The sequence below is a fragment of the Sphaerodactylus townsendi genome, linkage group LG07 (assembly GCF_021028975.2).
Source record: "Sphaerodactylus townsendi isolate TG3544 linkage group LG07, MPM_Stown_v2.3, whole genome shotgun sequence".
Lineage (NCBI taxonomy): Eukaryota > Metazoa > Chordata > Lepidosauria > Squamata > Sphaerodactylidae > Sphaerodactylus > Sphaerodactylus townsendi.
In genome coordinates this window covers 125,005,600-125,029,744 of record NC_059431.1, presented here as the reverse complement: position 1 = coordinate 125,029,744, position 24,145 = coordinate 125,005,600, and the positions used below count along the sequence as shown (strand labels likewise).

General features: G+C 52.1%; 1 protein-coding gene across 1 annotated transcript in view; it reads left to right on the top strand.

The window, feature by feature from the left end:
- Positions 1-7,983: 7,983 nt before the first annotated feature.
- Positions 7,984-24,145, top strand: part of CAMK2G (calcium/calmodulin dependent protein kinase II gamma) — a gene marked incomplete at its 5' end in the record, with an annotated part of 143,315 nt that continues 127,153 nt past the window's right edge. Inside the window, one exon of the mRNA XM_048504468.1 lies at positions 7,984-8,047. Coding sequence (XP_048360425.1) covers positions 7,984-8,047 — 64 coding nt within the window. The remainder of the gene's footprint in view (positions 8,048-24,145) is intronic.

Genomic DNA, 24,145 nt, shown 5'->3' with positions numbered 1-24,145 from the left:
AACCGCCTCGCTGCAGAATTTGCCCGTGAATTCTCGGCGCTGCCGCCCCACTTCTGAGTGGCCTGAACGCATGAACGCGAATACTTCGATGCTGTGGACGGTAAGCTGGCGAAACGTGTTTAATTCTGGGTTCCTATACTATTGCAGATTGGATCCAGTTGGGGTCCCAGGTGGCGCCCTCGCTTGAATACGCCGCGTCGGAGCCCACGCCTAAACCCTCGCCACGGGTGCCCACCAAGCCAAGTCTAGCCGCCTACCGGAAACTGGCCTTCGGTTCGGCCGCCGACTGGGTTGTGTCTTTACCGCGTGAGGGCCAGGTCATCTAGCCGCCAACTGTCCCAAGAAACAAACCAACCGCCTCCAGCTACGCCAGCGACCCATCTGCCAAGCCACCATTTAGATCGGGGTCAGCCCGACGGCTCGCTGTTTGTGCCGTCATCGGTTACACCCAGAGGAGGGGAAGCAGCTGTTTGCCTTTCTTCAGTCCTCTATGGACATGGGTCCTGACTCCTGACGCGTGAGTGGGCGCGCCCATTACGGTCCGTTGCCTGGCTAACCCCCGCTGCAACATACTCGCGATATAGCTCGCCCTTTGTGGATTCTGGCTGCTCCCCACTGCTTCAATGCGTCCCAGGTGGCAGAGTGAGCCAGGTCTGGACTAAATTCCCCTGGCTAAGCTCCATACCATTCACCCAAATGGACGGTGGAAGTTCTCTCGAACGGCGACCGCCCAGTTCAAAACACAGCCGTTCTCTCCGCACTATTGGGAGAAAATTAGTTTTTATTTTGCCAGTGGCCAAACACTCCACAGTTTTGGGCATGCCTTGGTTATTGTTACATGAACCAAAGTTCATTTTGAAAGAACGGATCTAGAATTCACTAGGACTTCTCCCGCGTGAACACATGAATTGGGGAAAACCCAACTACTCCTGACATACCCTCCTGGTTCTTTCACGACACCCCGACTTATTGGTATCCCACCCGCGTATCGCGATTTCCAGCCAGAGTTTTTCGGGAGAAGAACGCATCAGTCAGCCACCCCACAGACACTGGACTGCAAAACGTTATATAACCAGGGCTAATCGCCCAAAGGTAGAATCTACCGTGATGAGTCCCAATGAGGAGAAGGAACTGTGTCTTCTTTGACAAGAACCTCACAAGGGTTCATACGGGCGGGTTACCGGAACACACACACACGCTGTCTCCGCTTTTGTTTAGAAAAGAAAGATGGTCTTTACGTTTGTACAGATTATCGAGGAAACTTAATGCGGTCTCTGTCCATCCTTTGCCTTGATCAAGGATCTTAGATGCATTTCAGCAAAGGGCTATTCTTTACTAAATTGACTTTGCGAGAAGCTTACTACAGGGTCAGAATTGCTGAAGGCCATGAACACTTGATCATGCTTTAACACAAAAGTTTGGACAGTTTGAATAATTTCGATAATGCCATTCGGTTAAGTAGTCTCTGGCTTTGTATATCCTTATCAACTAAGTTCTCCTTATGATTTATTGTACAACGAGTTGTGGTATACCAGATGACGCTTTGATTTACTCACAAACCATAGAAGAAAGCATGAAACATTGGTTCGAGAGGTATTGAAACGCTTGCTCCGACAATTCTCTCTTTGCCAAACTCTTCCAAACAGTTGCTTTTACCCAGCATCATATTGACTATTTGGTTACCGGATCTCGCTTCGAAGCCGTACCGGATTCAAGATTGACGAAGTCCTCCAATGGCTCGTCCCTCACCAACCGAAAAGAGTTCCAATCTTTTCTTTTGGTTTTCACTTTTACCGCGGACTTTATACCCCACCCGCTGCTGAACTGGACTTCCTCCTCACAGACCTCTACGCACTAAGGGTAAAGATCCACTGTCCGCCAAGTCCGGGGCCCCCTTTCCTGGTCCCAGGAGTGTCAAACAGCCTTTCAACTTCTAAAGTCTTGCGCTACCAATCAAACCTATCCGTTACCCCAACTGACTCCTGCCAGGTCGGATGCTCTGACGTTACCGGGCGAGTCCTCTGTTGCAGAAAAAGCGGTAGGCTGGTCCCGGAAGCATTGGTTCCGGTATGAAATTCTCTGGTGCTGAACTGAACTGGACCGTAGGGGATATAAAGAACGCGCCACGGTATAGTACCTCCCACTTGGCGCCACTGGCTGGAGGGGCTGTTCAATCTCTCTTCAGGCTTGGCCTGATTCAAAACCAGCAGCCTCTTTTTCCACTCCTGTCCAGAACAACTTCGCGGGCCGATTTTTTCGCCTTTCAACCTATTTTTTCCCGAAAACCAATAACCGGCTGACGCTTTTACCGGAGGGGTGAGCCGCTCTCCTACTGACATTCACGACTGTTCTCTCCTCCCAGTTAAATGGCCGTTCCATCTCAATCACCTCCGTCAATCCTGACCAACTGCCTTCCTTTCCTATGGAACCCGAGAGCGGCCGCAACGAGCCCAGCCGAGGCGACTCCAACTGCTTTTTTCAAAGAGCTCGAAGCTGAGGGGAATAAGTTGGTACGCGTTCTCCTCCGCAGCAGTAGAAATTTTGAAGTTTGCTTCACGAGCGTTCGCCGGTTGACATTTTGCTTTCTTCGAAATCCCCGCATTTGGTCCGGCCGACATTCTGTGGCTACAAGCGATATTGAGGCATATATTGGCAAGCTTTCTGCCCTGCCTGTGCCGAAGTCGTTCATCCCCGGAAGTCCCCATGACTGGAAATTCTCTCCCGGTGGCTCCTCCGCCCCTTGGGAAGTCATTCTCCATGGATTTATTACGGATTTGCCCGAAGTCATGCGGTAAATAATGTTTTGCAGGGACTTGGCTTCAAATAAGCCCATTTTATTCCATGTGCTTCCATCCTCCGGCTCATAGTTAAATGCCATCGCTCCATTCCAACATGCTTCGGTCGGGTTTTATTCCGCTTCTCTTCAGCAGGTATCTCCCGGTCACGTCTCCAATTCATTTCAAAAGTTCTGGCGGCGTTTTGAAGGTTAAATGCTTTTAATGCTGGCACTTTATGGCGGTCTTAACAGAACCTCTAGGAGTAGTATTTACGCGTTGGCTACCACACCACCACCAAGACACCAGCGTAGCTTATTCCGCTATGGAGTAATGTACCATATAACAACAATAACGCGGTTCATAGCAGTACAAAGAAAACCCCCTGAAATGTGTCTGGTCGCCTCTTCCCGCCAAGGTTACAACCAATTCGCTGGCAGCCTTCGGGACCTCCCAGAGCTTCAAACAATGATTTCATCCCAGTCGAGGGATGGAAAACAGTCCAGACCGGCCAAGGTCAAGTTATGACTCAAAAGCTGTAATGATACACCTGCCGATTTCCGCGGTTCTCGGGGTGCATTAATTCAACAAAAAATCCAGGAGGACGGGTACAAATTTTCCCAAACTTCGGCAAAAGATCAGTAACTTTTCAGATTACTAAAGTGATTAATGATGTCACGTCTCGCCAGATTCGGCCCGAATCTCTTTAGTAATATTCATCCTGTCTTCCATTCCAGCTGGCTCAAGGAGGTCTTCGCCACCAATGCCTCGGCACGACCCCGCCGAGTCCCCGTTCCACCATATTGATGGTCACAAGCACTACTAAATTGACGCTATCCTGACTCTCGCTTTAATCGCGAACGCTTTGGGTGTAATATTTAGTTCTGGTGACCCTCCTGGGGTATAATCAGCGGGTTTATTCCGAAGATGCTGACGCTTCCACCTGGTTTCGCTTCAACGTTTCTCCGATAAACCGGGGAGGGGCTTTGGCGAGGTGATGCAGATTCCAATGGTGATTATGAAGTAACCCCGAGTGCATTCTGGTTGTCCCATGAGGCCAGCTCAACGTGCTTATGACGCATTCAAGTGCTGGGTGGAGGATGAAGATCTGGGTTCTGCCAGCTATGGAGGGGACAAGAACGGTATATGAACTCAAAAGTTTTAAGGAAGCACTGCCCTGCCCAATTAAGCAAAATTTCTGAGTTTCTAAGATGTCTTAATAAACGGACTTTTACACTCAAAAAGCCTTTTATTTCTGCTTCTATGGAATTCCTTACACCCACCCCTTCACATGCAGAGAGTTCTATGAGAACTCTCTCAGCCCCACTTACCTCACAAAGGTCGATTCCGCACTTGCGTTATCGACCTACGTTTGAGCTGCGTTCGACGTAAGTGCTCCGCACAACCACTGGGATCGACGTGGTTTTGTAACCAGCTTCGCCCCGTGTAACAGTCAGATTTCCGACTCCAGTTGGGAACTACTACATTTTCAGGGAACCACACTCGAACTCAGCTCGATTCCAGTGAAGTGCGGAATCTCTGGTGCCAGGAGTCCCCCATTCAGCCAATCACAGCTGAGTGTTTCGGGCATGCGTACAGCTGGCCAATCAAAAAACGCCACCTTCGTCCCTCCATTCCTGCGGCAGTTTTATTTATAACGTGTGTGGGGATAGACGGAGCATGGCCGTAGAACAGTAGCCAATCGGAACGGAGCGGCGAAGAGGCACAGGATGATCCCGCCCTCCGAGCTGGGATCAAGCTGGTTGCAGTGGGGAACAACAATGGCTTCGACCTAGGTCAGTACCCTTCTCAGGGAACTGGGTCGAACCTATTTTACTCGTGTGCGGAATCGCCCAAAGTGTCTGTTGTGGGGAGAGAAAGGGAAGGAGTTTGTAAACTGCTTTGAGACCTCTTAAGGGGGTATAAATCCACCCTTAAGGGGGGCTGCTACAGCCCTGATAAAGCCTATTGTGGGGGGAGACACAGTGGACCCTAGCAAAGGGCGAGGAGCAAACATTTCCCCCTCGCAATGGACTTTAACGGGGCGTAGCAGCCCCCCCTCCCCCTGCTCAACGCTTCTCATTTATGTGGTCTTGAGTCTTTGGCTTGGGGTGAGAGGAGGGTGGGAAGGTGAGCCTCAGGGCAGGATGGAAAGGAGTGGCTTGGGGTGAAGGGAGGGTGGAAAGATAAGGCTTGAGGCAGGGAGGGGGAACACTTTATGAGTCCCGCTCGCTGATTGTTGGAGGGTTTGTCGTCGTGACATTCCATTATATGTGAGGATTGCAATGATGTTATAATGCTATTACTGATTTCTTTAAAAGTCTGAATAAAGCCCTCTGGCAGCAGGGGCTCAATAGGGCTGCTGTGGAGGGCTGAGGGAAGGAAATTTCCATGTGGATGCTCCTTTGCCTTTTTAGGGGCACGAGCTACCTGGAGAATAGTCTCCATATGGATGCAGCCCTGGAAAAATGTGCTTGGTTAACCGCTAAGGTTTTAAACCTGAACTTCCTTGCGTTGGCTCTCACTGACCGTGACAGGCTCTGTAGGGATGTGGAGTAGTGTCTGGCCTGCGCCTGACTCGGCCTGGCATCTTGCACGTCCGCCTCAAGGCCACAGCTGGCCTACCCATTATCATGGCCCAAGGCTGCGAAGGTTTTCTTTTGCCTGCAGTGTAACTGGTGAATAGTACTTGCGGCTCCTCCTTATCTGCAGTTTCCTGAAGGAGGGAATTGTCTGTCTCACAACATCTCTGTTCTCACCATCTTTCTTATGCTGATGTTTTGGGAATGCGAGGGAGGGGGGATTATGGGTGGAGCAATATTGCGACTTACAGGTATATAGTGGGGTTCAGGGAACAAAGAGGGAATGTTTGGCTTTCTGAACTTCAGGTTGACACAGTTCCAATAAAGCTCTTGAAACTTTCCTGAGTCTGGCTTGTTGATCGGAGCGCCAGACCCTTACAAGTGGCAGGGGGAAATGTAAGACTTGGGTCAGTGAAGTTGCTCGTTAGGGAATGGGGCAATCAGTCCACCTGCTATACTCTGTTTCGCATAAAGATCTTCTTTATCTTTATTAACCTTTAATAGGCATAGATAGATCAAGATTTACACAGACACAATCTGCAGTCTCAAGTATAGTTCAATAGCAAGAAAATAGTCCACATAACTTGATGGTTGACTTCAAGGGATTCAGATCACTTCAGATTTTTTTAAAAAGAAATAGCCAGAGCAAATGACAGTAAATACCACTACACATCAATGTAAAAATACAATCTAATATAAAATTGCAAAATAAATAGATCTGTTTAGCAAGTTAAAAGCAAAATAATACAGCAATAGGTATCCTACCATGCCTAAATATTAGACAGTGTGTATCAGTTAGATTGGAGAAGATACCTATCTTTTATAAGAAGTTCTACGTTTGTTTTATGTATCATATTTGATATTTAAAAATTTGATTCTGTGCCAAATAATAATGAACCAATTTGGTTTAGTGTACTGGTATAGTATATTTTTTAAAAAATCACATAAAGATGATAGTCCGGTCAGTTGAGGTGCAGCGGTTGAGAAAGCCGTACGTTTCCGCATTAGAATATAGTCCCAAACGAATATGAGAAATATCATTCATTTTTACACACTGCCTTTGTCAAAACCATTATTTTGTGCATTATTGAACATGGTGCTTTGATAAAAGAGCACTTATGCCAAAATATATTTTTTATTTTCAAATGGGTGGCAGAGTAGGGCTAGGTAACCACTAGGATCCAAGTGGAGCATCCTACAACAGTGAAGGTCTGACATGCTTTGTTCTGTGGCGGAGGAATATCCAACCTACTATTATCTTTATGTGGAACAGAGTATAGCCTAATCCACTCTGTGTGGATTTTCCACAGCTCTCCCAGCTCCTCAGGGAGAGATCCAACTGGATAAGTCAAGGGTTAAATCAAGGATCTTCTGCCTAGGAGCAGCGGTGGCGTAGGAGGTTAAGAGTTCGTGTATCTAAACTGGAGGAACCGGGTTTGATTCCCAGCTCTGCCACCGGAGTTGTGTAGGCTTATCTGGGGAATTCAGATTAGCCTGTACACTCCCACACACGCCAGCTGGGTGACCTTGGGCTAGTCACGGCTTCTCGGAGCTCTCTCAGCCCCACCTACCTCATAGGGTGTTTGTTGTGAGGGGGGAAGGGCAAGGAGATTGTAAGCCCCTTTGAGCCTCCTGCAGGAGAGAAAGGGGGGATATAAATCCAAACTCTTCTTCTTTGTCCTCACAACAATCCTGTAAGGTAGACAAGGCTGTGTGTGTGTGCCTGACCCAAGGTTACCCAGCAACCTTTCAGGGAGAGGAGGGCTCGAACCTGCATCTCCCAGATACTTCTCTGACTACTGCTCCATAGCAGCTTCTATAGCAGAGCAAATGTTTTACGGTGGGACTTCCTAGCTTGAAAGTCATGCTGTGAGCCGCTGTAGACCACGCAGTCCTACGGTAAAATATTTCTACCACACGCCACCAGCAACTGTGGCTGTGCCACTTCTCCATTCGACTGGCATTTATAGGGCTCACTGTCCAAAGAAACAGGTTGCCTTCCTTTGGGATCTCACCTGCAGGAGGCGAAAGCAATGGCCTTCTGCGGCTGCTGCTCCCGATCACCTGGTCTGTTAAGGCATTTGCAATCTCAGATCAAGGAGGATCAAGATTGGTAGCCATAGACCAGTGGTGGCGAACCTTTGGCACTCCAGATGTTATGGACTACAATTCCCATCAGCCCCTGCCATCATGGCCAATGGCCATGCTGGCAGAGGCTGATGGGAATTGTAGTCCATAACATCTGGAGTGCCAAAGGTTCGCCACCACGGCCATAGACCAACTTCTCCTCCATAAATCTGTCCAAGCCCTTTTTAAAGCTATCCAGGTGAGTGGCCATCACCACCTCCTGTGGCAGCATATTCCAAACACCAATCACACGTTGCGTGAAGAAGTGTTTCCTTTTATTAGTCCTAATTCTTCCCCCCAGCATTTTCAATGGATGCCCCCTGGTTCTAGTATTGCGAGAAAGAGAGAAAAATTTCATGTTCTGCACGAATTGCAGTCCACGAACATGCAGATGCCTGCCCTCACCATCCTCTGCTTTCTACTTGTGGTCTATTAATCTCTTGACTTGTTTCCCCTTCAGAATGGAGGGCGGCCACTAATTTTTTCTTCCTTCTCTTCTCCCAGATCATCAGAAACTGGAACGCGAAGCTCGAATTTGCCGACTATTAAAGCACCCGAATATTGGTAAGAGCCGTTGCATGCAGAGACGTAGCAAGGGGGGGATGCGCCCGGGGCACTGGTGCATCCTCTGCCCCCATCCCACCACGCCCCCACTATGCCCCCACAGGGATGCACGCCCCATGCGTCGCGCACCCCCACGTCCCCTTGGAGCCACACCTCTGGTTGCATGGTCGGTAGATTCTGCAAGGACCGGAAGCAATGTTGTGCTTTGGACTTTGCATCGAAGGACTTCTGTGATCGTTTGTCTCTTCTGAGGGGTGCCTGCTGTCCCTTGAGGGCAAGAAGCCTGCTCTGTTATCTGTCCCTTTTCTGTCTTTTCCTCCCATCCCCCAAATTACCAGCGGGAAACATTCGCGACCAGATTAGCAGCGCCGTTCCTTTGATTTGTGCCCAGCTCTTCGTTCTCGTCATTTCTGAGTTGATGATTCTGTTCTGGAGTGATTGTCAGAAGCATCTTTGCTGAACCAGAGCGAGATCCGTCTAGGCCCCCCAACAGCAAATTGCCCGATGCTTTTGGAAGCTCACAAACGAAGTGCCAGAGCTGTTGGAACTCCCCCTGCTCATTCTTGGCACTTGTCATTCCCAGAGAGTTTTTCTTGGAGCACAAAAGTCCTGCATAGTTATCACAGAGAATGGCTTCCTTGCGGATGCACGTGAGGCCAATCCTTGGAATAAGATTCCTTGCAAAGGGTATCGCTGGCCGGTCCAGCAAGTGCCGTTTCCCTTCTGGGCAGAGGTCCTTGTGCAGCGTCTCACGGGCTCAGAATTTGGTCTTGAGCTAGCCCTTTTGACAGTAAGGCGGGCCTGGGACCTGCAGGGATCATTAAGCATGTCCACCCCCATCCCTTCCACGAGAAGGCCACGTCTGTACGGTGTCAAGGTCATCGCCCACTGGGCTGCTTGGATGGAATGGGGTGGAGATTTGGAACCTAAGCAGGGTTTCAGAGATAGACATAAGAGCAGCATGGCATAGTCAAGTGGTTAAGAACAGTTCACTCGGATCTGGAGAACCAGGTTTGATTCCCCACTCCTCCACATGAGTGATGAGTTCTAATCCAAATCCAAATCCAAAACCTTTATTAGGCATAAAACTGGAGTGTGTCATGAATTCCAAATACAATAAAAAGATCATTATTGCACAACTTGCAGTACACAGAGTAAAAATGTAGCAACAGCTTCAGAGATTTCATCATTAGAGTTATTTAGAAGCTTAGCCATTTTTATCTTATCAGAAAGGAGCATAAATCCTGTTGGTAATACAGTTCTCAAATCAGATCTGATGTTGTTGTATTTTGAACAGTGAAGCAGGATATGAGAAAGTGAATCAGTTGTATTAGGACAGAAACGACAGTAACGCTCATTTTGTGGGATATTAGAGAAGCGACCTTGAAGATGTACTGACGGAAAAGAGTTACACCTTGCTCTAGTCATGACCCATCTGCAATTGTAATTAACAAGATGTTCCAGGTATATAGCAGGGCTAGATTTCTGAGGGATAATCCCAAAGAATATTGGAGAGCAAGAGCTGGAGTTCTAATCAAGTGAACTGGGTTCGATTCCCCATTCCTCCAGAAGACTCTAATCTGGAGAACCTGGTTCCATTCTCCACTCCTCTATATGAGCAGTGGACTCTGATCTGAAGAACCAGGTTTGATTCCCCACTCCTCCACATGAGTGGCAGACTGTGATCTAGTGAACCTGGTTTGTTTCCACACTCTTCCATATAAGCTGCAAACTCTTATCTGGTGAACTGGGTTTGTCTCCCCGCTCCTCCACACGCAGCGTGTTGGGTGCCCTTGGGCCAGTCACAGTTCTCTCCGAACTCTCTGAGCCCCACCTGCCTCACAAGGTGTCTGTTGTGGAGACAGGAAGGGAAAGGATCTTGTAAGCCACCTTGAGACTCCTTACAGGAAGAGGAAGTGCTGTGTAAAAAACAAACTAAACTAACCTAAAAAACAAACTAAACTAATGGAGCAGCAGTGGCGTAGGAGGTTAAGAGCTTGTATATCTAATCTGGAGGAACCGGGTTTGATTCCCAGCTCTGCCGCCTGAGCTGTGGAGGCTTATCTGGGGAATTCAGATTAGCCTGTACACTCCCCCACATGCCAGCTGGGTGACCTTGGGCTAGTCACAGCTTCTCGGAGCTCTCTCAGCCCCACCCACCTCACAGGGTGTTTGTTGTGAGGGGGGAAGAGCAAGGAGATTGTCAGCCCCTTTGAGTCTCCTGCAGGAGAGAAAGGGGGGATATAAATCCAAACTCTTCTTCTCTTTTTAGCCAACCCTTGCCTGTGAAGTAGGGGCAAAGGGAAGCAGCTGGGAAGACAGCTTGCAAAGCAAGAGTGACTGGTTGGAGATGGGTTAAGCGTGCCCCAGTGCGCTGCTGTGTTGCGCCTTACTAGCCGACATACAATTTGGGGGGGACGACTGGGTTTGCTGCCAGAAGTGTGGGCTCACCCATGGCAAGTGTGTGAGAAACTGCTTGTCCAGGGCTGTAGACAAGATGTATCTATACCAGTGATGGCGAACCTATGGCACGGGTGCCAGAGGTGGCCCTCGAGCCCTCTCTGTGGGCACACACAAACAGAGTGCCCCCTCCACACATCTAGGCTGGCCTGGGCCACTGGGCTCGATTATTAGCATTAAACCTAAGACCAAGTTTTGGGGAAGCAGTGTAGGCAACCCTGTTAAGCACTGTTAAACTAAAGTGCAATCCTTTACTTGGGAGTAAGCTCGGTTGTGGCAATGGGGCATGCTTCTGAGTAAACCCTCCTAGGGTCGTGATTCACCCGTTGGAAGAGTTGCACGGTTGCTTCAAAGCAAAGCCACCGACTACCACCAAGCTTACTCCTGAATAACGCACGCCTCGGAGCCAACCATTTTTTCTAAACAAAAACCTCAATATTCAGGTTAAATTACCCTGTTGGCACTTTGCGATAAATAAGTGGGTTTTGGGTCGCAATATGGGCACTCGGTCTCGAAAAGGTTCGCCATCACTGATCTATACGCTAATCCTGACATGTGCAGAGATAGCTGCTATTGTCCCACCCCTTGCTGTCTACCAAGGGATTTGGCACGCGGCATCTCGCTTGATGTAGAGCCGCGTCCCCCACTCGTCCCCACCTCCCACGCATTCATTTAAAGGGGTCATTCAGAAGATCCAAGAGTCCCTGATGCAAAGCCCTGAGCTTTTTGGCTCTGAGCTGCTGACAACCAGGCAAGCTGCTATTCCCCCTCTTTTCAGATTCTTTTGTCTCCGGCTTGGGAACGCCGCTTGCCCTGGGTGTGAGCGTTTCCACGGTTCACTTCCTGGAGCAGGCTTGTTTCTTCTTTTGTGCCCCCCAATCATGCAAGAGAGTGGGAAAATGGCCAACCTGGAAGGGTTGTGGAAGGCTTTTTATTTTAAAATGCGAGATTCGTGGGAATGGCTTTCACTTTGAGCGACGAAGGAGAAAAATAAGGGAGTGACAATAAGGGGCATTATTTACTCAGTCTTCAAAACGGCAGCCGGGGGTTGTGTTCTTTCCAAAGTCCCAGAGAAACTTGTCCACCCTGTCTTGCTCATTTCAGTCCAGCGTTGGGGGGGGGGGGGGGGGCCTTTTGGGTGAGCAAAGGGACCGATATGTTGGTGTGAGAAATGAGCGAGCGGGGGGAGCAGAGTTGTGTTTCTGTGGAAGAAAGCTTTGGCTGCCCACCAGTGTAGTTTACGGGATGGAGCTCCTGAAGAAGAAGAGTTTGGATTTATACCTCACTTTTCTTTCCTGTAAGGAGACTCAAGGTGGCTTACAAGCTCCTTTCCCTTCCTCTCCCCACAACAGACACCTTGTGAGGCAGTTGGGGCCGAGAGAGTCCTGAGAGAACTGTGACTAGCCCAAGGTCACCCAGCAGGAATGTAGGAGTGCAGAAACACTTCTGGTTCACCAGATAAGCTTCTGCCACTCAGGTGGAGGAGTGGGGAATCAAACCCAGTTCTCCTTATTAGAATCCACCTGCTCTTAAGCACTACACCACGCTGGAGGGACACAAGGAAGCTGCGTCTCAAGCCTCACTACCACCCGAGTACCATCCCCCTCATGCTCTTGCGTTGTGTTCCCCTCCAGCGTCATCCCCTCACCCCCTGTGTGGTTGAGAGTCAGTGTGGTTTAGTGGTGAAGAGTGGTGGACTCTCATCTGGAGAACCGGGTTGGATTCCCCACTCCTCTGTATGTGTGGTGGAGTCTTATCTGGAGAACCGGGTTGGATTCCCCACTCCTCTGTATGTGTGGTGGAGTCTTATCTGGAGAACCGGGTTGGATTCCCCACTCCTCTGTATGTGTGATGGAGTCTTATCTGGAGAACCCGCTTTTGATTCCTTACTCATCCACATGAGTGGGCGACTCTGATCTGGGGAATCAGTTTTATTTCCTCCGTCCTCCACTTGAGAGGAGGACTCGAATTTGGAGGTCAGGGTTTGACTCCCCCTCTTCTCCACATGCAGAGTGGTGGACTAACCTGGAGAACCACGTTCAGTTCCCCTCTCCTCCACATGCAGCCTTCTGGGTGATCTTGGACCAGTCCCAGTTCTCTCTGAACTCTCTCAGCCCCATCTGTCTCACGTGGGATCTGTTGTGGGAAGGGGGGAAGGGAAGGCAGTTGTTAGCCATTTTGAGGCTCCTTAAAGGTAAAGAAAAGTAGGATATAAAAACAAACTCTTTTTTTCTTCCACCAGTAGTGAACGATGTAGAATCCAGGTGGAGAATCAAATCAGTGCCGTGGCTTCAGGCGACGAGTAGAGCTCCATGGGATGCAGTTGGGGGGCCCCATAAAGATCTTTCTATCTGCTTAACTTGTCTTGAGTAATGGATACGTCGTCGTTGATACAGGGGGCTGTAGATTTTTAGTCTCACCGAGGCCAAATGGGACGATGAATTAAAGCTTTGGAACTGGGTTTTTCAGCTTAAATCAGCAGGCAGCATGGAAGGTGAACATCCAGCAATAATCATGTACATGTAATTTCTCCACGGAGCTCTTAAATTACTAAGCATCTGGTGTTCCTGTAGGCTATATATAACAAAACACCACTGTTGCTCACTTATTGTGGAGTGAGATCTGTCAACAAACCAGGAGCTTAATCTGTTCTGTATCTAATGCTTAATAACTTTGCAAAACTTCCTCGGTGCTTTCTGTAAGGAGTTTGTTGTTGTTGTCTAGATCTATTCTGCATTGGCCGGACCTCACCTGGAATGCTGTGTCTAGTTTTGGGCATTGCAATCCAAAAAGGATATTGACAAGCTGGAACAGATCCAGAGGGGGGCAGTCAAAATGGTAAAAGGTCTGGATTCCCCATGCCCTATGACAGTGACCTAGTTTGGGGGAAGCAGTGTAGGTAAACCTGCTAAGCACTGTTAAACCCCACTGATTTTCATGCAAAGAACTAAAGCGCAATCCTTTACCTGGGAGTAAGCTCGGTTGCTGGCAATGGGGCTTGCTTCTGAGTAAACCCTCCTAGGGTCGTGATTCACCCGTTGGAAGTGTTGCACGGTTGCTTCAAAGCAAAGCCACCAACTAGCACTAGGCTTACTCCCGAGTAACGCACGCCTTGGAGCCAACCATTTTTTTCTAAAGTAAAATCTCAGTATTCAGGTTAAATTGCCGTGTCGACACTTTGCAATAAATAAGTGGGTTTTGGGTGCAGTTTGGGCACTCGGTCTCGAAAAGGTTCACCACCACTGTCTTAGCATCTTGTCTGCCTTCTCTACCACTCAGCCTTGGACTTTTTGCTTTGTAAAAGGACCGACGTCGGGTCCGCTGTGGATGAGTGTCGTTTCATCCTGCCCTGCTTGGGTTTCTTTGCCATGTTAGCCTGAAGTGGATGGCAGCTATGTCAATATTTGTTTCTCAAGCAGTGTGGGGACGATGATCAAGAACTGATTGCTTTGGGGGATAGGGATCGTTGTTGTCAGTTCATATGTGGCAGGGATGGCGAACCTTTTCGAGACCGAGTGCCCAGATTGCAACCCAAAACCCACTTATTTATCGCAAAGTGCCAACCTGAATACTGAAGTTTTAGTATAGAAAGAACGGTTGGCTCCGAGGCGTGCGTTACTCAGGAGTAAGCTTGGTGGTAGTCGGTGGCTCTGCTTTGAAGCAACCGTGCAACCAACGGGTGAATCACGACCCTAGGAGGGTTTACTCAGAAACAAGCCCCATTGCCAGCAACCGAGCTTACTCCCAGGTAAAGGATCACACTTTAATTCTTCGCATGAAAATCAGTGGGGTTTAGCAGCGCTTAACAGGGTTGCCTACACTGCTTCCCCAAAACTAGGTCTTAGGTTTAATGCTAATCATCGAGCCCAGTAGCCCAGGCCAGCCTAGATGTGTGTGTGGGGGGGCACTCTGTTTGCGCGTGCCCACAGAGGGGGCTCTGAGTGCCACCTCTGGCACCCGAGCCATAGGTTCTCCACCACTGATATATGGCATTGCTCCATTAGTGGGAACCACAAACTGCATTTTCACTTTCTTGGGGAAAGCTGTACATTAAATGGTGCTGGTGGCCCAGTGCCGGAGTGGATGATGCAATGATGCCCTTTTAAGAAATGCAGATCACTGCAATCTCTGGGAGACTGGCCTGCCTACCTGTCTGAGACTTTTCTAGTTATCCACACACAAGACACACCCCGCCCTGACTGCTTTCTCTCTCTGCCAGTGTGCGACCCCTGCCTTTCCTCTCCTTGTTGCTCTGCTATTTTTTCTCCCCTCCACCCCCTTTTGCTGACTAATGTAAGCTCTGGAAGACGTTGCCACAGTCACAGCTGCTCGGGATTTATTTACACACGCAGGAGAAAAATTACCAACTTGTGTTGCCAGTGTAGGAGCGACGCTGTCACGCTGTGGGGGCTCTTGTTTTTGTGTCGCTTCTCCCTTGTTTGCAGTTCTGGTGGTAAATTCTGACAACAGCTACTGCCGAGGAAAGCAAACAAGGCGAGATCCTCTTGGATTGGCCGTGCCATTTCTCTGATTGCCCTTCTCGATTGTGGCCGGCAGAAGAGCAATCAGAAGCGCCCGACGTGCACCGAAATGTTCTTCTGCTTCCAGAATGGAAGGGTTGGGCAGGGCGGTGAATGTGTCCCCTGGTTTCCCCCGTCTGCTTACAGTTTTGTTTGGGAACCAAAGTCAGCGCCTTTTTGTCTGCAGCACCCCAGTGAGTTGGGCTTTGCAATTCTGAGCCCCCTCCAACTTTGTCCTTGGGCAGGAGCGGTCCTGCAGGTGCGGAGATAATTCCGGGGCATTCTTTTGCCCTGCACTTCCTTCAAGGTGCTCTGGGTGGGTTATGGGCTGCTCTCTTACTACTCCATTCAGGGAGGTATAGTTATGACTGGCTCAGGCTCATTCCACACATGCATAATAATGCACTTTCAAACTGCTTTCAGTGCTCTTTGAAGCTGTGCGGAATGGCAAAATCCACTTGCAAACAGTTGTGAAAGTGGTTTGAAAACGCATTATTTTGCGTGTGCCGGAAGGGGCCTCAGATTTGCTAACCTCAAAATCATCCGCATCGTGCCCTGGGGTCAGAATTCAAGCACTCCCCTGGACACAGACAGATTCCAAACACACTTGATTCCTTCCCCGCTTCTCTGTCCTCGTTTCCATATCTCACTGGAATCGAAAAGCGCAGTGAGGAACATCCCAAATGGCCTAGTCATTCCTTGTAGTGAAGATGTTTCACCCCATCTCTAACGTCAGTTCTCTACGCCCCCCCCTTCCCCCCCAGCGCTTATTTCTCGGCTGTACAGTAGTCATGTTTCAAAGGAGACAGTCAGAACTTTACAGTTGTGTAATGGATTCCTGGTATTCTAGTCTGTATTTTTTCCCCAATCCTTTCCCTAACCTCCTTTCATTGCTGCCTCAGCTGAGGTGTTATTTCCACTTTCAAGAGCTGCTCCTGGTTGATATTCCATCAATATAAATGTGAGGGAGTGTTATTCCGTCCTAATTTGCATCACTTTGTACTTGCTTATTTTGGCTCTTGTGTACAGTTCCGTAGATCAGTCCATCCATACTTAAGATTTATGGGCCCAAATTGGAAAAGTGCCTGGAAGCTCTTAAGGAATCCCAGGGCCGCAGGGAGCAAGATAATTTCTCTTATCTGACAATTTTTTCTTTGTATCTCAAAGTCTTCACAAAATTCAAAACACACAGACAGAGATAAACATTCACCAAATTGTGAAGTACTTGTTCCATAGTGACTCCCAGTTTCTTTTACACTATTATTTACTATTTAACCCTTAACCCCTAAAAACAATTTTTAGCATTTGGTCACTACATATCAATATAAAATTAAATTTTTAGTCACATTACTCATAAAAAGTCTTACTTCTCTCTGTTGGTTCCTATTTTAACATTCCTTAATCTTCAGAACTGCCGGTTATCAATTTATTGGTTTCTGTTTTGTCTGAGTGCTCTATCCTGGGTTTCCAACTGTCCATAAACGTAATCAAGTTCTTTTCTTTGAGGAGCAAAGTTAACTTGTCCATCTCTGCCAACTCTAACAATTGTAGGTATAGCTGGAGTTTTCCATTTCTGCGCCTATAATATTCTTGCTGCTACTGTCATATATAAAAACAAAGTTCCATGCTTTCTTTCCAGAGATCTATCCATAAGTCCCAACAGATAAGCCTCGGGTTTCATTTGGATATTTATCTTTAAAAATCTTTTGGGAGATGGAGAGAGACTTTCTCAGAGATAGTCTAGTAATCTAGACCTTGGCTAGTAATTCCCATGCTTCGAAAAGGCTGTTTCTAATGTCCTGATTTGCCATGAGCCAGCTCAGTTTGATGGGCATTCAAGTTCAAGTTCAAGTTCAAAGACCTTTATTAGGCATTAAAACATAGCAGAGCTAAGTAATCCAAATACAGTTTTACAAGATAAAACAGGTACTCCTGTTTCAAAAATGCATACATCAGAGCGAAAGAGGAGACCAGGAAATTATTTCGTAATAGTGAGCAAGAATTTGGCCACTATGTCCAGTTGCTTGGGATTCTCTGTATTCAGAAGATAGTTCAATTTAAGATTAAAAAGGCTTGGATGGACCAGTAAGGGATCCCCTAAAAACAGGTTTGGTCTAAAATCGTTAAACTTTGGACAAACTAATAAAATGTGCTCCAATGACTTCTCAGAGGTTTGACAGTATTCACAGGTACGCTTTTGCTGTGAAGGTACCGTGAATCTCTCTGGGGAAAAGGTTAGTGGAAATATGTTGGTTCTCGCTCTTCCCGTCCATGATGTTAAAATGGAGGGGAGAGAACAAGCTCCTTGCTTTACTAACTAGATGTTGGTGTTCCTGATCGAATAGCCGTACCTTGATACAACTCGCTAGGAGAAAGCATAAGGAGCTGGTCCCAAGAAAGACCCAGGGAGGAAATCTTTGATTTGATATGAGCCCACCAGGTAGAAGATTGAAGTTCATGGAGGGTGCAATAAATGAGACTGTTAGGGTTGTTAAGGAAACATAACTGAATCCAAAATTTAAAGGTGGCCCACCATGCTTTTGTTTCCAAGAGGTGTAATCCTGCCTCGAGGCAGAGGGCGGCGTAGGGTACGCAATGGGGGACCCCAAAAAGCTTATATAAAAATTTAGATTGTATTCGCTCCAAGGATATATCCCAGGCTTCGATCCATAGGGAAACCCCATAGAGAAGTTGTTGGGACACCTTGGCATTAAATACCCTTAGAGCAGCCGGAATAAATCTGCCACCTTTAGTAAAGAAAACCTTTCAATGGCAGCAGAGGTGATTTGACAGCTCTTGACAACAGTTTCCCTATGTTTGACCCAACTAGATTTGTGATGGAAATTGATTCCCAAATATTTGAAGAACTTAACCTGTTCAATAGAGTCATTATCTAAGTGCCAGTTAGAAATCTTGAAGGTACTTGATGGGCATTCATATTCACAATTTCCATCAATCTGGAGGTATGCCAACAGAGGAACCTTTGGGCATTTTTCATGCAAAGAGAACGGATTCTTTAGGCTGAATCTTACCTTTTTGCGAAACGTGAATTCCAACGTTCAAAGCACATAGCAGGAAGTAGTGTCATTGGGATGCCAGCAGACAAAAGATTTGCTGCTTGTTTGGGGTGTGCAATTGTTTTCCCTTCTGCCCTCAAGTACCCTGAGGAAACTTTCCCCTCCAGAATTTCTAATGGTCACTTTCAGGGCTCACTGTGCAGCCACTCCCTGATAATCATAATATGAGAGTGCAAATATTTTCTCCCCACCTTTTATGATAAACCGCCAGAAAAAGGGACAGCCTTCCGATCAGTCTGGACAGAGGACTAGGGGATGTTTTTTCCCCCCAATCTAATTAACAAAGTCAGAAACATACAATGATGGCACCAGAAACTTGGGTTCTTTAGAATATAAACTGCTAAAAGTAGTATCTATATATATAAAAAGCTACCCATTCATTTGTTGGTCTTGCCCTAACGCCGAAACAGCCGGACGGATCACCCCCAAATTTTCACATGACGTCCCTCCCTGTTGCAGTCAGGTAATTGGACCTTCAAATTGCCAAAAGCCCATACCTGAGCCAGGTAAAACGTCTTTTTCCTGGCGTACCAGGCCATGAAGCTGGCTGTGTTCAACTGTCACCCTTAGAATGTTCGTGCAGCCTGTCTGTCTGTGGCCTGAGGGCTTAGAAGGTTCACGCAGATGGGCAGAGATGCGCAGTGGAAACAGTAAACAGGTAATACTGGTAGGTAATACTAGCGGAAGTGAAACACCTACACACTTTGCCGTGTGAGACGTCAGGTGGGGTTCCCCCCCCCCCGCTCACACGCAGGTAACTTTCACTCTCTGTGCCTCACCCACTGCTACCACGCAACACACATCCAGCTCATCCTCACACACCTCACTCTGCCCTCCCTCACATCCAACCACCACTTACCCACTTCCTCACCCATATTTGCCACAGCTCTCTTTTACTAAAAGCGAGCTGGAGTTTGCCTTTTTCTTCTAAGAAAATCCACGGGGTGGGGGCGAACCAACACTGCTAGCTCCGCTTCTTTTGCACGTGGCCCTTTATGAACCCAGGGAGCTGGCCTCGATCTGAGTGCCTCACCACCCTGCCTCTGCTGCCTGACTGGGATAGCCTGCTTGCCCCAGTTCTGCCTTACCCAAGCCAGGACTGTGCGTGTCAACCAGCCTCATGGGCAGCGGGATTCGCACTCTGGACAGTTCCGTTGTGGAATGGAAAGGGTTACCTTATACTAAAAAAACAAGACAGCACCATATAACAATGTGAATTGAAAAGGGAAAGAGGGATTCCATTTGACCACCCCAAAAGGCTATGCTGGGGATCACTGGACCTGCATGGACATCTGTGTGAGTTGCGGCCTGTGATGAGAAGGACAGTTGCCACAGCAACGCGTGGCAGGGCCCCGCTAGTTTATTTATAAGAACAATAAAGGTTTGGCAAGGTAAAAATATAACAGGAAAACTGAAACAGGTAAGTTATGGAGTTAATACAAGTTAAGTAGATGCTGTAGCTCAGTTGCTTAGCTGAAAATTAGTTCATTCCCTCTTAGTGGATACAATTTCAGACTTGTCGTGGCCGTGGTCTGGTGGATCTTGTTCCTAGTTTCGCCTGCATCTGTGGCCGGCAGCTTCAGAGGTGTATCACAGAGAGAACACTTCTCCCAGCCACAGACCCTCCCGAAACTGAAGATCAAGTCTAAAACAAAGTGGCCATATGAGCATTTGTTTGTCTAACCTGACATTGTCTACTCTGTAGCAGTGGACGTAGTGGCTAAGAGCAGGTGCACTCTGATCTGGAGGAACCGGGTTTGATTTTCAGCTCTGCCGCCTGAGCTGTGGAGGCTTTTCTGGGGAATTCAGATTAGCCTGTACACTCCCACACACGCCAGCTGGGTGACCTTGGGCTAGTCACAGCTTCTCGGAGCTCTCTCAGCCCCACCTACCTCACAGGGTGTTTGTTGGGAGGGGGGAAGGGCAAGGAGATTGTGAGTCTCTTTGAGTCTCCTACAGGAGAGAAAGGGGGGATATAAATCCAAACTCCTCTTCCTCTTCTTCTTCTATGCAGTGGTGTAGGAGGTTAAGAGCTCGTGTATCTAATCTGGAGGAACCGGGTTTGATTCCCAGCTCTGCTGCCTGAGCTGTGGAGGCTTATCTGGGGAATTCAGATTAGCCTGTGCACTCCCACACACGCCAGCTGGGTGACCTTGGGCTAGTCACAGCTTCTCGGAGCTCCCTCAGCCCCACCTACCTCACAGGGTGTTTGTTGTGAGGGGGGAAGGGCAAGGAGATCGTAAGGCCCCTTGAGTCTCCTGCAGGAGAGAAAGGGGGGATATAAATCCAAACTCTTCTTCTTCTTCTCCCTCCTCCTCTTCCTCTTCCTCTTCCTCTTCCTCTTCTTCTACTCAGACTGGCAGCAACTCTCTGAGGTCTATCCCGGCTGTGCTTCCCATGTTCCTTTAAGTGGAGATGGAAAAGCTTGAACCCGGGACTTCCGTCCTGAAGGGTCATCAGCATCAGTTCTCTCCCTCCCAAATACAGGCCCTCCCAGGACAACCATTACTTGGAAGAGATCGTCATGTATTGGACTAATAAAAGGAAACACTTCTTCACGCAACGTGTGATTGGGGTTTGGAATATGCTGCCACAGGAGGTGGTGATGGCCACTAACCTGGATAGCTTTAAAAGGGGCTTGGACAGATTTATGGAGGAGAAGTCGATCTATGGCTACCAATCTTGATCCTCCTTGATCTGAGATTGCAAATGCCTTAGCAGACCAGGTGCTCGGGAGCAGCAGCAGCAGCAGAAGGCCATTGTTTTCACATCCTGCATGTGAGCTCCCAAAGGCACCTGGTGGGCCACTGTGAGTAGCAGAGAGCTGGACTAGATGGACTCTGGTCTGATCCAGCCGGCTCTTTCTGATGTTCGTATGTAACCTATGTGATTTCCCTCTAACAAACACCAGGAGAAGTGAGTTCTTCATCAGAGTCGGCAAGGTGTAATGGTTAAGAGCAGGTGGACTCTAGTCTGGAGAACCAGGTTTGATCCTCCACATGATTGGCGGACTCTTATCTGATGAACTGGCTGTGTTTCCTTTCCTTCTCCACATGAAGCCTGCTGGGTGGTCTTGGCCCAGTCACCATTCTCTCCAACCTCCCTCAGCCCCACCTGCCTCACAAGGTGTCTGTTGTGAGGAATGGAAGGAAAAAGGGATGTGTAAGACACCTGGAGACTCTTTACAGGAGAGAAAGATACATCCCAACTCCTCTTCTTTTTCAACACAAAAGCTCACGTTGGAATGGGTGTTGTTGGTCTTTTCAGCTGCCCCCTGGTAAGACCACTGGGTTAGAATCAGGGTTGCCTTTTCTAGGGCAGAAAGCATGGTCCAGCAGAGGTAGAGGGTAGAGAGCAAGCCGTTGACTCAACCCCCCACAGCTGCAAGGCGTGGACTGGCATTTTGAAAGAAATTTCCCCCGGCATTATATGTCTCAAGACTGCATTTGAAATAGGTTCAGAAGCGGAGATGTGCAGGCAGGGTAGTCCAGAAATCGGCTGTTTGGCACACTCCGCCTTCCTGCTCTGAGCTAAGCTATGTTGGTCGAGTTCCCTGCATCGCTCACTCCACCCCACGCCGCCTTCTTGGGCATTGCTGTTTTTCCCGTGTGAACTGGGCATCGCTGGGACGGGCACAAGAGTCCTATTGAGCCAGCCTCTTTTGGTTTGCCGTTTTCCCATCTCCTCCTTTGAATAGCTGCGCCTTGGAACGGTCTTGCAGCTGCTGCGCTGAAGGCTGGATTGTCACGGTTCCAAGGGTGGTTGTTAGGGTAAGACAGAAGTTCCCTCCCCTTCTGGGTACCCTCCCACCCTAAAACACTTTCCAAGAAAAACTGTGCAGCGGGGATGGCAGGGGAGTTCGAAGAAAGATGCCTAGAGAAGGCTTTGATCCTCCTCTCCTGTAAGTGTTAAAGATGGTTGAATGCTCGCCAGGCATGATGACTGTTCTTTTAGATCATAGGTGTCAAATTCGTGGCCCTTGGGGGTGGGGGGTGGGGGGGGTGGGGGCCGGGGGGCGGGTGGTGGGTGGCGGGTGTGGGGGGGGGGGCGCGTGCGGGGGCGGGGGGGTGGGGGGGGAGGGAAGGGTGGGGGGGGGGGGGGGGGGGGGGGGGGGGGTGGGGTGTAGGGGAGGGGGGTGGGGGGGGGGGGGGGTTGGGGTGGGGGGGGGTGGGGGGGGGGGGGGGTGGGGGGGGGGGGGGGTGGGGGGGGGGGGGGGTGGGGGGGGGGGGGGGTGGGGGGGGGGGGGGGTGGGGGGGGGGGGGGGTGGGGGGGGGGGGGGGTGGGGGGGGGGGGGGGTGGGGGGGGGGGGGGGTGGGGGGGGGGGGGGGTGGGGGGGGGGGGGGGTGGGGGGGGGGGGGGGTGGGGGGGGGGGGGGGTGGGGGGGGGGGGGGGTGGGGGGGGGGGGGGGTGGGGGGGGGGGGGGGTGGGGGGGGGGGGGGGTGGGGGGGGGGGGGGGTGGGGGGGGGGGGGGGTGGGGGGGGGGGGGGGTGGGGGGGGGGGGGGGTGGGGGGGGGGGGGGGTGGGGGGGGGGGGGGGTGGGGGGGGGGGGGGGTGGGGGGGGGGGGGGGTGGGGGGGGGGGGGGGTGGGGGGGGGGGGGGGTGGGGGGGGGGGGGGGTGGGGGGGGGGGGGGGTGGGGGGGGGGGGGGGTGGGGGGGGGGGGGGGTGGGGGGGGGGGGGGGTGGGGGGGGGGGGGGGTGGGGGGGGGGGGGGGTGGGGGGGGGGGGGGGTGGGGGGGGGGGGGGGTGGGGGGGGGGGGGGGTGGGGGGGGGGGGGGGTGGGGGGGGGGGGGGGTGGGGGGGGGGGGGGGTGGGGGGGGGGGGGGGTGGGGGGGGGGGGGGGTGGGGGGGGGGGGGGGTGGGGGGGGGGGGGGGTGGGGGGGGGGGGGGGTGGGGGGGGGGGGGGGTGGGGGGGGGGGGGGGTGGGGGGGGGGGGGGGTGGGGGGGGGGGGGGGTGGGGGGGGGGGGGGGTGGGGGGGGGGGGGGGTGGGGGGGGGGGGGGGTGGGGGGGGGGGGGGGTGGGGGGGGGGGGGGGTGGGGGGGGGGGGGGGTGGGGGGGGGGGGGGGTGGGGGGGGGGGGGGGTGGGGGGGGGGGGGGGTGGGGGGGGGGGGGGGTGGGGGGGGGGGGGGGTGGGGGGGGGGGGGGGTGGGGGGGGGGGGGGGTGGGGGGGGGGGGGGGTGGGGGGGGGGGGGGGTGGGGGGGGGGGGGGGTGGGGGGGGGGGGGGGTGGGGGGGGGGGGGGGTGGGGGGGGGGGGGGGTGGGGGGGGGGGGGGGTGGGGGGGGGGGGGGGTGGGGGGGGGGGGGGGTGGGGGGGGGGGGGGGTGGGGGGGGGGGGGGGTGGGGGGGGGGGGGGGTGGGGGGGGGGGGGGGTGGGGGGGGGGGGGGGTGGGGGGGGGGGGGGGTGGGGGGGGGGGGGGGTGGGGGGGGGGGGGGGTGGGGGGGGGGGGGGGTGGGGGGGGGGGGGGGTGGGGGGGGGGGGGGGTGGGGGGGGGGGGGGGTGGGGGGGGGGGGGGGTGGGGGGGGGGGGGGGTGGGGGGGGGGGGGGGTGGGGGGGGGGGGGGGTGGGGGGGGGGGGGGGTGGGGGGGGGGGGGGGTGGGGGGGGGGGGGGGTGGGGGGGGGGGGGGGTGGGGGGGGGGGGGGGTGGGGGGGGGGGGGGGTGGGGGGGGGGGGGGGTGGGGGGGGGGGGGGGTGGGGGGGGGGGGGGGTGGGGGGGGGGGGGGGTGGGGGGGGGGGGGGGTGGGGGGGGGGGGGGGTGGGGGGGGGGGGGGGTGGGGGGGGGGGGGGGTGGGGGGGGGGGGGGGTGGGGGGGGGGGGGGGTGGGGGGGGGGGGGGGTGGGGGGGGGGGGGGGTGGGGGGGGGGGGGGGTGGGGGGGGGGGGGGGTGGGGGGGGGGGGGGGTGGGGGGGGGGGGGGGTGGGGGGGGGGGGGGGTGGGGGGGGGGGGGGGTGGGGGGGGGGGGGGGTGGGGGGGGGGGGGGGTGGGGGGGGGGGGGGGTGGGGGGGGGGGGGGGTGGGGGGGGGGGGGGGTGGGGGGGGGGGGGGGT